This window comes from Antechinus flavipes, chromosome 1 (assembly GCF_016432865.1).
Source record: "Antechinus flavipes isolate AdamAnt ecotype Samford, QLD, Australia chromosome 1, AdamAnt_v2, whole genome shotgun sequence".
Taxonomy (NCBI): domain Eukaryota; kingdom Metazoa; phylum Chordata; class Mammalia; order Dasyuromorphia; family Dasyuridae; genus Antechinus; species Antechinus flavipes.
In genome coordinates, this window is record NC_067398.1 from 568447681 (window position 1) to 568462452 (window position 14772).

Consider the following 14772-nt stretch of genomic DNA (forward strand, 5'->3'; position numbering starts at 1 on the left):
AATAATTGGAGGAAAAGATATTTGGACAAGGAAAGTTTGGGAGACTTATTAAATTAGAGATAATTCTATTCTGACAGCATTCACTGTCACTTGAGATATTTTTTATGGGAGAAACAAAGTCTAGTGCTCTCTATTTAGAGGTCACCACATCAAGCATTGAGATAGATGAAAACTTTAAGCATTTTTAGCATTAAACACACATTTCCAACTGGGGTCACAGTTTGTAGAGAGAAAGGTCAAGTCTTTACTTTCTAGGCCTCTTTAGGGAAAAATTTGCATCTAGGTCAAAGTTATTGAAAAAAATCTGCTGCTAGGGATTTTTAACAACTTCTTAATAATAAATTTGAATATAACTCTTTGTTTCTCTCTTTGTCTCTCTTGCCCCCATGATAATAAGATAATAAATCTGAATAAAACTGTTTCTGTGCCAGTATGTGCACTATGAAAATTTCAGAAGACATTTTAGGTACTTCCTTACTCTGGTGTCTTTTTCCCCATACACACTTTGATATTCACAGATCTGAGGGTAGCAAATAAATGTGGAAGTTCAAAAAGTTTTCTTTTTTTTTTTTAAAAGAAAAACATTTTGAGGAGAATCTGCATCCATAGATTCTTTGTCTATAGATTTCATAGATTCTCTTCTAGAGAATTCAGAGTCTGCAGGGAACAAAACTCAGATTCTTTTTTTTTCATAAAGTTTTGATTCTGAAATTGACTATAGGTCAATTTCAAAAAAGGTAGGGGACCAACTAAAAATTGGGAGATCAGTAAAGACAGGAAAAGAAATAGATTAAAAGCTATCTTTTAAAAGTTGCTCATGACTTGTAGGCTCTCCAGAGAAAGGTCAACTTCATTTCATCCCATATTTGTTTATTTTTTGCTTTTTATCTTTTAGGAGACAGCATTATAATTTCTTGAAAGATGATGTCCAGGGTCTTTTTTTGATCATGACTTGTAGGTAAACTAATAATTTTAAAATTATCTCTCCTGGATCTATTTTCCATGTCAGTTGTTTTTTTTTTCAATAAGATATTTTATATTTTTTCCTATTTTTTCATTTTTTGGTTTTGCATTGTTATCTTAATTTCTCGTAAAGTCATTAGCTTTCATTTGCTCAATTCTATTTTTCAGGACTTATTTTCTTCAGTGAGATTTTGTACCTCCTTTCCCAATTGACCAATTTGCTTTTTAAGGCATTCTTCTTATTAGCTTTTTGAATTTCTTTTTGTATCACTCTCAGTTTTTTCCCTAATTTTTCCTCTATTGCTCTTACTTGATTTTCAATGTCCTTTTTGAGCTCTTCCATGGCCTGAGCCCAATTCTTATCTTTCTTGGAGGCTTTGTATCTAGGAGCTTTGACTTTGTTATCATTTTCTGAGTATCTTTATCTTCCTTGATACCATAATAACTTTAAGTGGTCAGAAACTTTTTTTTTTTTTTATTATCCGTTCATTTTTTAGCCTATTACTCGTCTTTTAACTTTTTGTGAAAGTAGGGCTCTCTTTCCAGCATGGAGGGTGCATTGTCCCACACTTCAGGGGTTTTGTGCAGCTGTTTTCAGGGATCTCGAGGAATCTGACCACAAGCTCTCTTTCCTGCCCTGAAGCTGTCGGGACTGTCCCTGCCCCATAATAGCAGTAAGATCTAGTGTGCCAAAGCAATGTTGCCAGACTTGGGGCCTGAGCTGTGCCAGTGGGGCCTGCCCTGGGATTGCACACCCAACTCCCATCCTGTTGCCACAGACTCTTCCTGCTGACCTTCCTGCTGTCTCTGGGCTCCTTGCTGATGCTGCTTACTTCTAAGTTGCCTTCAGCTAGAAAATGTTCTACTTCATCTCTTTGGGTATTCTGATGTTCCAACATTTGTTTAAAGTCATTTAAAGGAATTTGGAGCAATTGGGGGAGAGGCTGGGCAAGTTCTTGTTTATTCTGCCATTCTTGGCTCCGAAGTGATAGCCTATACAGGAGAAAGAATGCTAGGCTTGAGGTTAAAGGACCAGGCTGGAAGTCTGGCTCCACTGACTTTAAGTCACTTGATTTCTTAGAATTTTAGGTTCTTAGGGAAAGTGGGGGTGATAATATGAAATGGAAGTGACAATACTAGCTTTACCTTGTGCAGGAGTTTGTTGTTAGGAGAAAATGAGATAATGATGTTTGTAAAGCACTTTGCAAATGTCATTCTATTCAAGAGGATGTTCATGGTAACAAAAAGTTGTATGGCTTTGTCTCTAAGTCTAGATCTCAGTCTTTTCTCAGTCCTATCTTTGTTTGTCTTTTCTTTATTTTTGTTTCTGTCTTTCCTTTGTTTCTGCCCATAGAATAGCCATGAGTTTGAGATAGGATGGTCTGTGCTTTTGCTGATGCCATCGTAAAGCCTAGAATCTGACTGGGTACCCTGATATCCTGCAGGATGGTTTTGTTAAAAGACATGGTCCTATCTGTAGTGGGACTGGTCTGCACATATTGAGACTTGGTGGTCCTCGGAATTGGGGATTGCTGATGTCCTTTGTCCGTGGATCCACTGGCAGTGGTGATCTGTGATGGATTTTATCTGACAGATTCCTGTCTTGTGGCAGGGATCTGATAATTTTCCCTTGAGAATAAACAGTGCTTTATAGTGACTAGCATATAGTAAGCACTTAATAAATACTCAACCTACCTGTCTGCTTGTTTATCTGCCTATCTCTCTCCTCTCTCTATGTATTTACTTATCACTAGGATAGAATGAAGACTCTAATTAACAACAATGGTAGTTTCCAATTTGGTTTGAGTCCTCTTACTTCCAATCATATTCTATTGCACTCACCTTAGCTCATAGGCAGGTAGGTAGAGTATAAATAAAGCACCAGGTCTGGAGTTAAAAAAGATCTGAATTCAAATCTAGTCTTAAACACTTAGTAATTGTGTGAGATTAGGCAAGTAACTTAATTCTGTTTGCCTTAATTTCTATATCCATAAAATGCGGTGGAGAAGGAAATTGCAAATCACTTTCAGTATCTGCCAAAAACCTGCCATGAAGAGTTGGACAGGAATGAACAATTACAACAGAATTCTGTCCTATGGAGAATGGATCTTGGAGACCATCATTTATTTATTTATTTATTTATTCATTCATTTATTTATTTATTTATTCATTTATTTATTTATTTATTATTATTTTTTAATGAAGACTTTGGGCAACTTTGCAGAGGATGGATTGGAGACGAGAGAGAAAAGGTAGAAGAAGTCAATTAGGGACCTTTTACAGTAATCCAGGTGAGAGTCGATGAAGACTTGAACCAGGGTAATAGGAATGTGAGTAGAGAATGTAAAGGATGTGAGAGAGATGATAGAGGTAGAATTGATAAGAATTAGCGATTGATTGAGGGGTAATAGAAAGGAAAGCATCAAGGATGATTTTCAGGTTATTGATCTAAGTTATTAAAAATGGTATTTCTTTATAAAATTTACAAACAAAAAAATAGATGGCAAATAATCACATAGAAATGAAGTCTTGCTATTAAATAAATGTAGGTTAAAACTTTAAACCAGAATGATAATTAAATATGGCAAATGTCCATTGTAGGCAAATGTGGTGCTCCTATGTATTTATTTATTGTTGTGAAAGAGCATTTGGGAAACTTGTAACAAAAACTACCAAATACGAAAATAGTTTAAATCTTTTGACTTGGAAAGTCAATTACCCTCTTCCTCCCCTCCTCCCAGGAGAAAAGATAAGTGTGTGTGTGTAGCAACAACAATTATAAAAGTAATACAACCCAGAAGAGGGGAAAGGTTTAACTACATATTCTAGTACATTAGCATAGTAAAATCCTTTAGAACTATTAAAACTTTTAGTGATTATGAAATGCCATTACATATAAAGTGTCTAAGAAATGCTGATGCCAAAAAATAGCATATCAGATAGTTATAATCAATATGACAGGCTATACAAAAATTTGTGTAGGTTCATGAACAAAAATAGGAGAATTTGAAAGAATATAAATAATTGAGAATTTAATTATCAATAGATTGAGTTTTTTCCCTTTAAAATTGCTGGAGTTACTAACTTATAAAGATGTTTTGCTTTGAATATGATTACAAATGAATTTCTGCTGACATGACCCATCGTATGTGCTTTTCTTGCCTTGGCCCTACTGTAAATGGAGTAAGTAGACATTTTTATGGTTTGCTTTTTAGGGGACTTAAGGACAGCACCCAGCTTTCCATAGGGCACTTGGGTTAGGGTATTAACTCTGTAATGTTGGCATTATACCTGGAAGAGAAATACATTAACCCATTACCACACTGAATCTGACAGTTCAAGTGTCACTCTCTACACAAGAAGGATATAATCTATTTCTTGTCATAGGCCCTCTTTGACAGACTAATGAAATCTATGGAAATATTTTCAAAATAAGGTTTTTGATTTTATAAGGTTGAAAAGGAAACCAATTATGTTGAAATATAATGATCAAAATATAAAACAAACCACTTCATAAACCCCATGATACTGTCTACACTACTCATATACTGTTTTCAGCCAGTGTTTCCTTCTAGTCTTTCCCTCCCCTTTCCTCAATGAAAGATCTATTTTGGGTATATTTTTGTATATACCCTTGTGGAGAGGGAGTTGATCAGGATATGCTGACAAATTGATTTTTTTCCCCTTCCCCCTCTCTGCCCCGAGCCCAGCTGACAAAATCACAGATTGGACAGGTAACTGGGCAAACCTGTTCCTGTTACCCCTTTATGAAGTGTGAAGACTTCCCTGATGGAATTGAAGGAAAAGTCTCATCAGCTGGCTGAAAATTGACCACAATCTGGGTGGACTTAAAAAAAAAACCCAACTAGTTTTACAATGAGAAACAGAGGGAGGGGAGGAGAAGGTGGGGAAGGAGAAGGGAAAAGGGGAGGAAGGGGAAAGGGGAAAGAGACACAGAGAGGGGGAGAAATGGGGGGAGCACACATCCAGGTTTATGGAAGAATGTTTTGTAGTTACTGTTCTTACTTTTCCAACTTAGTAGATACCTTTGTTTTGAACTAATTGTGTTTACTGATATTTGAGTGGGAGCTTGTAAATTATTGGTAGTAAAGATTTCTAGAGTACTTTTATGCCTTGAAACTTGGAATGGAAGATGTCCACTAGAGTACCTAACCCATGAATTGAAGCACAACTGTGAATTAGGAGAATAGCCCCAAAGTAAGTGCTATACCTATATAATGCTATTATATAATTTGATTGTAGGCTTCTCAAGGACAGGGACTATTATAGTTTCGTTTTTGGATCTTTACTGCCTGGGACAGTACTTAGCATAAGGGAGATGCTTGTTGATTTATTAACATCAACACAGTTCATTTATCAAATTAGTAGAAAGTAAATTAAGATTCTGGGGGAATGGGACATAAGATAGTATGTTTTGACAGAGGGAAAGGTAAATATTTTAGTTTGAGAAGAAATTTATCATATGTAATATTGCTGTGGAGGGGAGGTCCATAATTAAAGGAAATTCTGGACAGGAAAGAGAGGAGAAAGAGTATTTGGTGCTTTGTTGGTTGGAGAATAGGATTGAGAAAAGAGACTTGTTTAAGATTTTTGGAGAAGATGTTGAATAGGGATGAAAGAGGAATAGACGAAAAATGGTCTATTTTATATTTTTCCTTACATAGCTCAGTCATCAGCAGTATGTCCTTCTTCCATAGCCCTATTACTAATAACACAAATAGTATTTACAAAAGTTCTTTATTGATATTTAATGCTTGCTATATGTATTATCATTACAAAACACAAATATTCTTATCCTAATTTTGCAGAAGCTGAGGCTAAGCTATCAAGTGACTTACCTAAGATTGCACAAATAGAAAGGAGTAGAATTTGTGCTAGACATCCTGTGTATTGGCAAACTATGGTCTATACACCAAATACAAATTTTGTATTTGGTTCTGTTCTCAAATTATGGGTCATAAAGAAAGAATTGACAGACTTATTGTGATCTGTGAGCTAGAGTTTGCCAACCTGTGTTCTATGCCATGCTTCCTTCCCCTTGAATTTTAATGAAACTGATTTTTTATGAATTATAGCAATACATAATGAAGAAACACGTCTTCAGATACTTATCAGTTTGATATTGCTTCACCTAAAGAGGGGAAAAGAGAGAATTCTAACAAATGAACAAGAAATCTGTATGGAAAATTATTAAATAAAATACTTGGACCAAAAGTCTTGCTGCTTAACCCATATTCAGGGAGAATGGGAAAGTTGACCAATAGTACCAAAACATTTCTTGTCTAAGTCCAAGGCTTCTTGTCTAAGATTAGATAATTAAGTTTTCCAAAATGCAATTTTGATTAAAATGTGGACATGTAGTATGCAATTTCTTTGTGGGCCATTATGGATTCTCAGTTTAGTTTTGTCTCCCTCCATATTGATATGTGCTGCCTCTGAAACCTTCAATTCTCCTCTATCATGATTTTTTTCTTTTTGAAAAAAGAGAAGAACCCCCTTAAAAAAAACCCAATGATTCTGCTTAATTTAGCTTTTTTAAACAAAGGTCATGGAATTTTTGAATAGTAAATGCCAGAGGTAATTTTTTTTTTCAGGATTCACATTTGGCAGACATTTGAATGGCACCTCTGGAATAAAAAGCCTAGGGCTCTGCGTGCTAGTGAAAGCTGTGGGGAAGGCATATGGCTTGGGACCATCAGGTAGTTGAACAAAAGGCTGTGGCACTCCTCTGTCTGTATAGACAAAGCACTGAATAGGAAGGAGGCAATTACAAAGTCCATTCAGGCAAAAAACTACCATTTGTTTGAATCATCCAGATAATTGAGTGTGTTTGTGGCTTGATAGATCTACCAGTTCCCTTTTGGCTGAGCTAACCTAGTTGGTAACAGGAAAATTTACACAAGCAGCTGCTACCAGGAATGAAGGATTTCATTCATTTGTGATTGAGTAACACCTGGATTCTATTCCTAGGGCTATTTCCTCCTGTGATAATAGCAACAGGCAGCGATTATAATATTTTTTATTTACAAAGCACCATTCTCTTGGGAGCTCTCAATCCTTTATAGATGTCAGCTAATTAATTTTCACAGCATTTCAGAGGGAGTAGAGAATGGCATGTTTTAAGATCCCAATTATTATAGCTATTATTAGCTAAGTCACAGAAAGGTTAAATTACTTTTGCAAGGTCTCATAGTAAGCAAAGGATAGAATTAGATAGAATTTAGTTCCATGGCTTTATGACCAGTGATATCCTCCATTGCCTTTAAGGATTCTCTAAAAAAAGATTGAATGAATGTAGTCCCAGATGTTCAGTGAGCCAAAAGGGGAAAAAAAGTAGTATTTCATGAAGTCAGAGAACAGAAAAATATACTTGAAAGCATAGAGGCCCAAAATATTTGAAAATAGAAAAATCACAGAATTTCAGTTGGAAAAGACCTTAGAGGCCTCTACTATCTCTTGTATTTGCCTAACAATCTCCTTTTTAGCATCCTCAACAAGTAGTCTTCCTTCCTTTGCTGGAAATCTCAAGTGGGGTGGAGGCCTCTGCTTCCCATGGCACTCTATTCCATTTTTTGGACAGCTAAGAAGTTTTTTCTTACATCAAAACTAGGTCTACCTGTCTTTAATATCCACCCATTGTTCCTACTTCTAACCTCTGAGGACATGCAAGACGAGACTGGTAAGCAATTTAATATAAATATCTAATCTAAAAGCCATTTATTAAAAAATTCATGGGATCTGATAGTTTCTGGAATATCAAAATTTGAAATGACCCAGAAGACAATGCAGAGTCACATAGTGGGTCTAAAAGCTCTTGACTAGAGCATATGATTGATAATGATGTTGGTCAGAACAAGTTGGACAGAACACATCCACAAGTGGAAAAGGATATGGACAGATCCATTATGAGAACAAGGTATTATTAATTTAATAAGCATGTATTAAGCACTATTGTGTGACTACAAGTACTTTACAAATATAATCTCATTTGATTCTTTTTTTTTTTTTTTTTTTTTTTTTTTTTGCTGAGGCATTTGGGGTTAAATGACTTGCCCAGGATCACACAACTAGGAAGTATTAAGTGTCTGAGGTCAGATTTGAACTCAGGTCCTCCTGACTTCAGGGCTGGTGCTCTATCCACTGCATCAACTAGCTATCCTTCATTTGATTCTTAACAGCAGTACTTCAAGATAGGAACAATCATTATCCCCATTTTACAGCTGAGGAAACTGAAACAAACAGTTTAAGTGATTTTCCCAGAATCACACAGCTAGTCTGTATTTAAGACAAGATTCGAACTCATTTTCCTGATTTCAGGCTCAATGCTCTATCCACTTGTACTACCTAGCTGCTGATAGGATAACAAATATACAGGATAAATATTTCAGAGGTCCTTATAGAATCTTAAAAGATCAGAAGAAGATCTATAGTACATTGAGTGGTCTGCTCTAAAGAATGAAAGGAAGGAGGGAGATGAGGATCACATAGGATAAGAAAGTATGAATGGATTATGATCTGCATAGCAGTAGACAGTATCCACACCAATGTGACTGTGACATGAAAAATTGAAGATGTAAATTATCATGTTTGGTTATCACTTTGGCACAAATATATTTAGACTCATAATCATTCTTTATTCATTATAAGTTTCTTCTGAGTTGGAGAGCTTCATTCATTACTTCATTAGGAGTAATAATAATAAATAATTTCTATCTTTAGAATGATAGAAAATGAGCTCTAAATTCTCTTCTAATTTTATGATTCTATTTTTTTTTGATTTTTTTCAATCAACAAACATTGTGTTTGCTCTATATCTTGGCACAATTATAATTCTTACCTTGACCTTCTCATACTTTGACCCTTGCAGACTTATATAAGATTTATTATCTGTCTTGGCAGAGAGAAGTAGATAAGTCAAACCAATCAACCAGAAAGTAGATAATCCATTTGAATATAAATAAAAGCCCAGAAAATACATATTGACTCATCTCATTTGGTCTCAGAGAGGATGGAAGAGGGAATGAAGAAGAAAATGTGCCTAACAGCTTAGGCAGGGTCATGGAACAGAGAAAATGTCTGAACAGTACCTTTCTCTTCAATCACTTTCCTTTAACTTGGTGAGATAGGAAGAAAAATAAAAAAATGATGGTCTATAAGTAAAGGAAGTCCTATTTCATTTAGTCACTCATGAATTATTCATTTATTTTACATGAATAAAAGAAAATTTTGTTTCTAAAAATAGGATAAATGGACAAAGGAATATTATTTTACAAATAGTGATAATTATATTAACTAGTTTAATAAAGTACATATTGATACATATATACATATACACAGACATATACACATTCACACATACACACATATATATGATATAAACGTATAGATTTAAAGCTGGAAGTAACATCAAAGGTCATTTGGACTACCCTTTCATTTTACAGTAAGAAAACTAAAGCTTAGGAAGTTAAATTACTTGCCCATGATAACATAGGTAGTAAATTATAGAGCTGGTATTTGAGCCCAGGTCTCCTGCCCTTAAATCCAGCATCCCTTGCATTATGCTTCTTCCCTGTATTGATGTACCAGGTATCAGCAGTCTCAGCTATTTTCTCTATTTATGGGTTATTACAAGAACTCTCTTTCAGAAAAATTGGCAGTCAATCAATTATATGCTGATAATTTTTTAGGATTATGTAGTGTCAAAGACAATTGTCTGAGTTACAAGGGGTTAAATGCTGTACAAGAGGCAAAATATGATTAGAGACTGGTCACCATACAGTCAGGTAGCAGAGAAATGATGAATAGACATCCTGTAGTCCTTGGTCTCAGAGTCTGAAACAGTGTCTTGATTTTTAATAGACTTTGTTGCCTGATCACTATTGTCAACACACATACAACAGGAGAATTTTTTGGAGTTTGTGGTCAAAAACCAATATGTTAGATGCTAGAGGGTTTCTGCTGTCTTTTAAACCAGAGCAATTTAGGCCAATTTTAGTCTTCTCTCACTTTTCTTTCTTGACGCCTCTTTTTATAGACTTAGCTGTTTCTGATTAGATTTCCTTGTTTTCAGTAGTATTTGTCTGTGGCACCTTTTCAGGAAATATAGGGGAGCTACAGACTTGTTCAGAGGCTAAATTAGGAGCATTGGTGCTTGGACTTTTTAAAAAATATATCACATTGCTTATTAGAGTTATATAATGTGTGTAAATGAATAATGAAAATTTCTATCTGGAAAACACCAGCCTTAAACCCTTGGAAAATGGAAATTAATTGAGTATTAACTCTTTAAGAATATGCATTTTTATTGATTTGTTTCCATATCACCTTTAGCCTATGCTAACTTCAGGGGTTTAATTGCCTTCAGTTTAACAATAAGAAGTTTTAGCCAATTTTTATGATAAATTAATGTTTCTAATGAAAGTAAACCATCTGGATTGAGATTCACTACAAATTTATTTTATATAGTCTCAACTGGGTTTTTGTTTTTGTACATCAATCTTTTTATATTTTCCTAATTAACTCTCTACCAAATTCACAATAGATATTACAAACCTTTTTTCCTTTCCTCAAATCTTATAAATCAAATCCTCTCTTTTCCCTTGCATGTAAGGATCTTAACTGAGAAAATGGAGGCAGTCCTTATTGAGCTGCTTCTTCTCTCCTCCATACCTTAAAAACTCCTTTTCACATTCCTCATTCTCTGGTTTGTTCTAATGCTTGTTCAAGAGATAGTCCTCCTCCTTGTCAAGAGGCAATCCTCATTTGTGTTCTTAATCCTATCTCCTCATGGTCTGCCTTATGAGTTTGACTCCTTGATTGGTCCTTCTTTTTCTCTCATCTTCAATCTACATATATTTTAAGGTCTCCTCATTCTTTTTTTTTTTAAATATATATGTAGATTTTATTTACAAGTTATATGCATGGGTAATTTTACAGCATTGACAATTGCCAAACCTTTTGTTCCAATTTTTCCCCTCCTTCCCCCTATACCCTCCCCTAGATGGCAGGATGACCAGTACATGTTAAATATATTAAAGTATAAATTAAATACAAAATAAGTTTACATGTCCAAACCATTATTTTTCTGTACTTTCAGAATCATACTCTGAAATATTATACAATTAGCCTGTGAAGGAAATAAAAAAAAAATGCAGGCAGGCAAAAATATAGGGATTGGGAATTCAATGTAATGGTTCTTGGTCTCCTCATTCTTAAAGATCTTCACTATGTCTCTTCACTCCCCCTTCTCTTTTTCTCTTCTCTTTTTCAGTCAAACCTTTAGAAACTATCATCTACTCTCATTGTCTCTATTTCCTCAGCTACCAATTTGCTTTGCAAGTCTTTGCAATCTGGCTTCCTATGTAACTATTTGACTAGAGCTGTTCCCTTCTAAGGAATTTATTTTAGGTCCAATGACCTTTTCTCAGTCTTCATTCTAGACTCTGTAAGATTCGACAATGTTGATTGATCCTTTCTCCTATATATACTCTTTACCCTGGGCTTTGCTAACTCTTGATTCTCCTCTCATATGTCCATCACTATCTTTTACTGTGTTTTTGTCTTTCTCCCACCCACTAAAAAAAGCTTTATCCTGGACCTTCTTGTAGGCTCTCCCTATACTTCCTTCCTCACTGATCTCATCAGATCTTATAGGTTTAATTGAATTTTTATGCAAATGTATGTGTTTACAATCCACTCTTCACATGTCTTTACAGTATTTACAATCCTTATGTACTTACAGTCTTGATAACTCCCCTGAATACACCAACTGCCTACTAGAAATTTGTGTTGAGCATACCATTCAAACTCAAATTTCTTTCCAAATGCAGTCTTCCCCTGATTTGACCGATTTTGATTGAAAGAAGTTAAGAAAAAGATGTAATTTTTTTTCCTATGCATCCTTTTAGTCATCCAGGGTCACAACCTTGGAGTCTTCCTTAGCTCTTCTTTCTCAACTCTTCCCTTTTTTTCCCCCAACTTCTCTATACAAGTCATATTGTTTCTGCCTATACAGCATTTGATTTAATTTCATGTATATGTGTTGTTTTCTTCTAGTAGAATGTAAGTTCCTTTTTTATTTTGTTATGTGTCCCCAGAGCTTAGCAAGTCATCTTGTACATAGTGATGCTAAATATATGTTTACTGTATTGTAAATGAAGTTAATCTTCCTAGATTTTTCTATATTTCTTTTTTCATTAATTTTTAATAAGGTTTTTTTGGATAAAATCATGAGTATATCTGTTAAAGGCAAAATTTTGGTAATTATTTAGTTTATGTGATCCAGTAGAAAAATATCAATAAATAATCATTTAAGTGATAGGTATTAGGAAAACAAGTATAAAAGTGTGATAGTCTTTGCTTTTAAGAATCATATATTATATCAGTTAGAAATATCTTTAAAGGCATGATATTGGTAAATATGGGCAATGCCATTGAAAATTTTGTAGGAAGATAAACATTTTTTCCTTGGACGAATGATATTTTTAAAACAATCACACAATGTCTTCAAGATACCTGATTTCTCCAAAGACAGCTCCAGCTTTCAGAGTAACCAGAACTTGTCTGTCATCAGGGCCTCCAAGAACTTGAACTTCTCCTTGTTTAATAATGTACATCTCTCTACCTATTTCTCCCTAGAAGCAAAACATAAAGAAGAAATAATAGTCCATTTTAAAGATCATTTTGTGCATCCACAGAAGAAAAGAATTTGTCCATTAGAAGGAGTGGTTATCAGTCCTACCCCTTATCTTTTTTCTTGGCCCTTTTTTGTTCATCATGGATTCTTTTGGTAGTTTTGTGAAGCAAATATGTCCAAATATTTGTTGTCTATATTGGTAATGGAAGGAAATTCTAAGTTTTAGTTAGAAGTTAGGAAAAATAAAGATGTAATTTTTTTTCTATCCAAGTTCACAGACTCATTGAGATCTGTCCATGGACCTTTCTGTGGACAATAGGTTAAGAACTTCTGCCCTGAAGGAATCCCCACTATAACTTTTTGAGAAGTGGTGGTCCAGCTTCAACCTGAAAGAGAACCCATTATTCAATGTTTTTCTAAGAGTAGCATTATTATAAATAACTATAATAAAACCCCTGCAATATGTAAATTTATATCTCTAAAATAATAAAAAGAAACAAGACACAAGGACAATCAAAGAAAAGCTATTTGTCATAGAATCAAGATTTTATGATACACACTAATTATATATGCTTTGAAACTATAGATCAACTATGATCATAGTATTCTTAATCCCGGAACCAGCTTATATCATGGTTTCACATGCTGTTCATTTCTTTGTCCTGCCAATTTGTGGGAAGGTTTAACTAGTATTAACTAATGTTGAGTTTTAAAGGAGTTAAATGGATGTACCATCACTCCTCCAACAGCAGGAAACAGTACTTAGCTCCGAAATTGCTCTTGCACCTTTGGAATTTTACTCTGGGGCCAAGAATCGGGAAAACCATATATTACTGAATATATTTCTATTTTTAGCATATTTCTATTCATTACTTTTTGATAAAAGAATAAGAAACTTATAAATTGACTTAAGTTGTACATATATCAAAAAGGGTTCTTAGACCATTCTAGCTTCCTACTGTATCACCAGATTTTCACCCCTAAAATAGATCAAGATTGGTACAATGAGATGAGGTAAAAATCATCTGAGTTATTAAAAAATATAATACACATTATTACATAAAATTAAGGGATGTTTAGTTTAATCAAATAATCTGACCTATCATTCTTTCACGTAAGTCAAATTTTGATTCTTCATCATGGTGTGGATGTGACCTTGGGTTCCTAAAGATGTCAGTAGAGTGTAAGGTCTGTGAGATCATAGTGGAAGGAGCACTGGTCCCTTAAATACTAAAGTTCGGGCCTTGACTGATACGTATTCTTTTTAGTTTGATAATGTTCAGCAAGTTAGTTACTTAGCTTTTCTGAGCCTCAATAATTTCATTTGTAAAATAATAATAGTAATAATAATTTTTGTACTGTGTGTCTCACAGGATTGTTGTGAAGAAAGTGTTTTGCAAACTTCAAAACTCTTTAGTTATTACTTTCATTAAGCTACAAAGGCTTTGAATATAGGCCTGGAAATAGATTGTTTGTCATCTCAGGATGATGGATGATAAACATAAAGGGGAAAGATATAGCTATGATAAAAAGATATAAATTTTATCAACGAGATATCCTAATGTTCAGTGGGCTGCCTTGGTTTGTAGTGAGTTCCTTCTCACCTGAGGTTATCTATGATCTTTAAGAGAAGGCTAAATGACTACTTGTTGGCCATCTTGTTAGATATATTATTTATATTGGGGATTTTGGGTTCAATCTGGGTTGAACCAGGTCACAGAGTATCAAGAGTTTGAAGAAACAAAAAGGGTTAACTAATAAAATGTGCATCTGAACAAGACTGCCTTTTATAACATATACAAGATAGTAGCTAGATGGTGTGGTGGATAAAGTATATTTGCCATAGGATCTAGATTTTATTAGACATTAATTAGGTATGCTTTGAAACTTCAGAGCTGAATCAGAATCTGATGGACCTGGAGTCAGGAAGACTTGAGTTCAAATTCAGTCTTAGATACTTATTAAATGGGGAAGTTACTTAACTTTTCTTGATCTTGATTTCTTCTTCTGTAAAATGGGAATAATAACAGTAATACTTCCCAAGATTGTTGTGTGGTTCAAATGAGATAATATTTGTAAAGTGTTTTGCAAAATCATAAAGAACTATATGAATGTAGTTAATATCTAGCCTTTTCTTGAAATCTTCTAATATC

General features: G+C 34.3%; 1 protein-coding gene across 1 annotated transcript in view; it reads right to left on the reverse strand.

Moving 5' to 3' along the window:
• The window catches only part of CNGB3 (cyclic nucleotide gated channel subunit beta 3), a 95241-nt gene that overhangs the window by 10582 nt on the left and 69887 nt on the right, over positions 1-14772 (reverse strand). Inside the window, exon 13 of the mRNA XM_051974290.1 lies at positions 12499-12617. Coding sequence (XP_051830250.1) covers positions 12499-12617 — 119 coding nt within the window. The remainder of the gene's footprint in view (positions 1-12498; positions 12618-14772) is intronic.